This window comes from Gavialis gangeticus, unplaced genomic scaffold (assembly GCF_001723915.1).
Source record: "Gavialis gangeticus isolate Ggan-Ray unplaced genomic scaffold, GavGan_comp1, whole genome shotgun sequence".
Classification (NCBI taxonomy): domain Eukaryota; kingdom Metazoa; phylum Chordata; order Crocodylia; family Gavialidae; genus Gavialis; species Gavialis gangeticus.
In genome coordinates, this window is record NW_017729022.1 from 116,664,643 (window position 1) to 116,665,704 (window position 1,062).

The following is a 1,062-nucleotide window of genomic DNA, read 5'->3' on the forward strand; positions in this document are numbered from 1 at the left end:
CCAAAACCATGCATATTTGGGTTGTAGTTAGGTTGGGGGTACTTAGGTTGGGCAAGAATGGTGTCAATAGCCCTCTACCAAATTTGCTCAATTTATTTGCTGATATCATTATATTATATGCCACTGATGCTCAAGACATTTCTGTATTCATCAAAGATCCCAGACTGTGTCATGTAAACATAAGAGATTGTCCTGGTGTCCTTGCCATATTTGCCCTGAGGGAGATGCTTGCATCTCCTGTTGAAGTCAGCAGGAGTTAGATGCTCATGTTTGAAGGCCAAATATGGTCCATTGTGTATTGTGTGCAGCATCTATGTTTAAATGCTTGAGCATAGAATGATGTTAGCTTAATGAATAGGCCCTTTAATTGCCTGGTGGGCCCAATTCCCCAACCTGTATAGTCATGCTAAGTAGTACTTTGGGAGAAATACACAGCTGTGCAGAGAGACAACACAAGATCTATGCACCACTGAAGTCCTAATGAAGCCATGCTTTGAAGATTTAAATAGGCCAGAGGCCTTGAGCCTGTCCTCTGTGGAGGAATATGTTTAATCTGTTACCACTTAATCAAAGGCACCATTGGCCTAAATGAAGATTGAAACATCAGATCCTGGCAAAATTAGTGTGTCCAACAGCCGAGGGAAAGAAATCAGCTATGAACTCATTTCACTGAAAGTAACAGTGCCGTTCCTCAGTATTAATGAGATACAAGACAAAAGGCTTTACCTCATGGATTCCAAAGTGAGCGTAAGAGTCAAAATAATAATCCCTGGATGTCATTTCTTCTGGATTCAGGAGCTTTGCCATCTTGCCTCGGCCTGGACAGCTTGGTTGTAAAGGTACATGGATGACAGATTGAACAGGCTTTGGAATGACAATAGGTTGAGGAGGCTGCGAAGGGCCACTGCACACCTAGAAGGATATGGAGTATTATTACAGGAGAAGCCATTATTTATACAACCTTTCTCTGCCTGTTCCAAGTTCATCTCTGTCTTACTGGGGAGAGTAGGGTTTAGGGTTGGAGGGCAGGGAGTGGGGCTTGGTTAGCTAGAACAGAGGGGG

General features: G+C 43.2%; 1 protein-coding gene across 1 annotated transcript in view; it reads right to left on the minus strand.

Moving 5' to 3' along the window:
* PRMT8 (protein arginine methyltransferase 8) overlaps nt 1-1,062 on the minus strand; it is a 109,733-nt gene that overhangs the window by 101,169 nt on the left and 7,502 nt on the right. Inside the window, exon 2 of the mRNA XM_019515857.1 lies at nt 727-912. Within this exon, the coding sequence (XP_019371402.1) occupies nt 727-912 (186 nt within the window). The remainder of the gene's footprint in view (nt 1-726; nt 913-1,062) is intronic.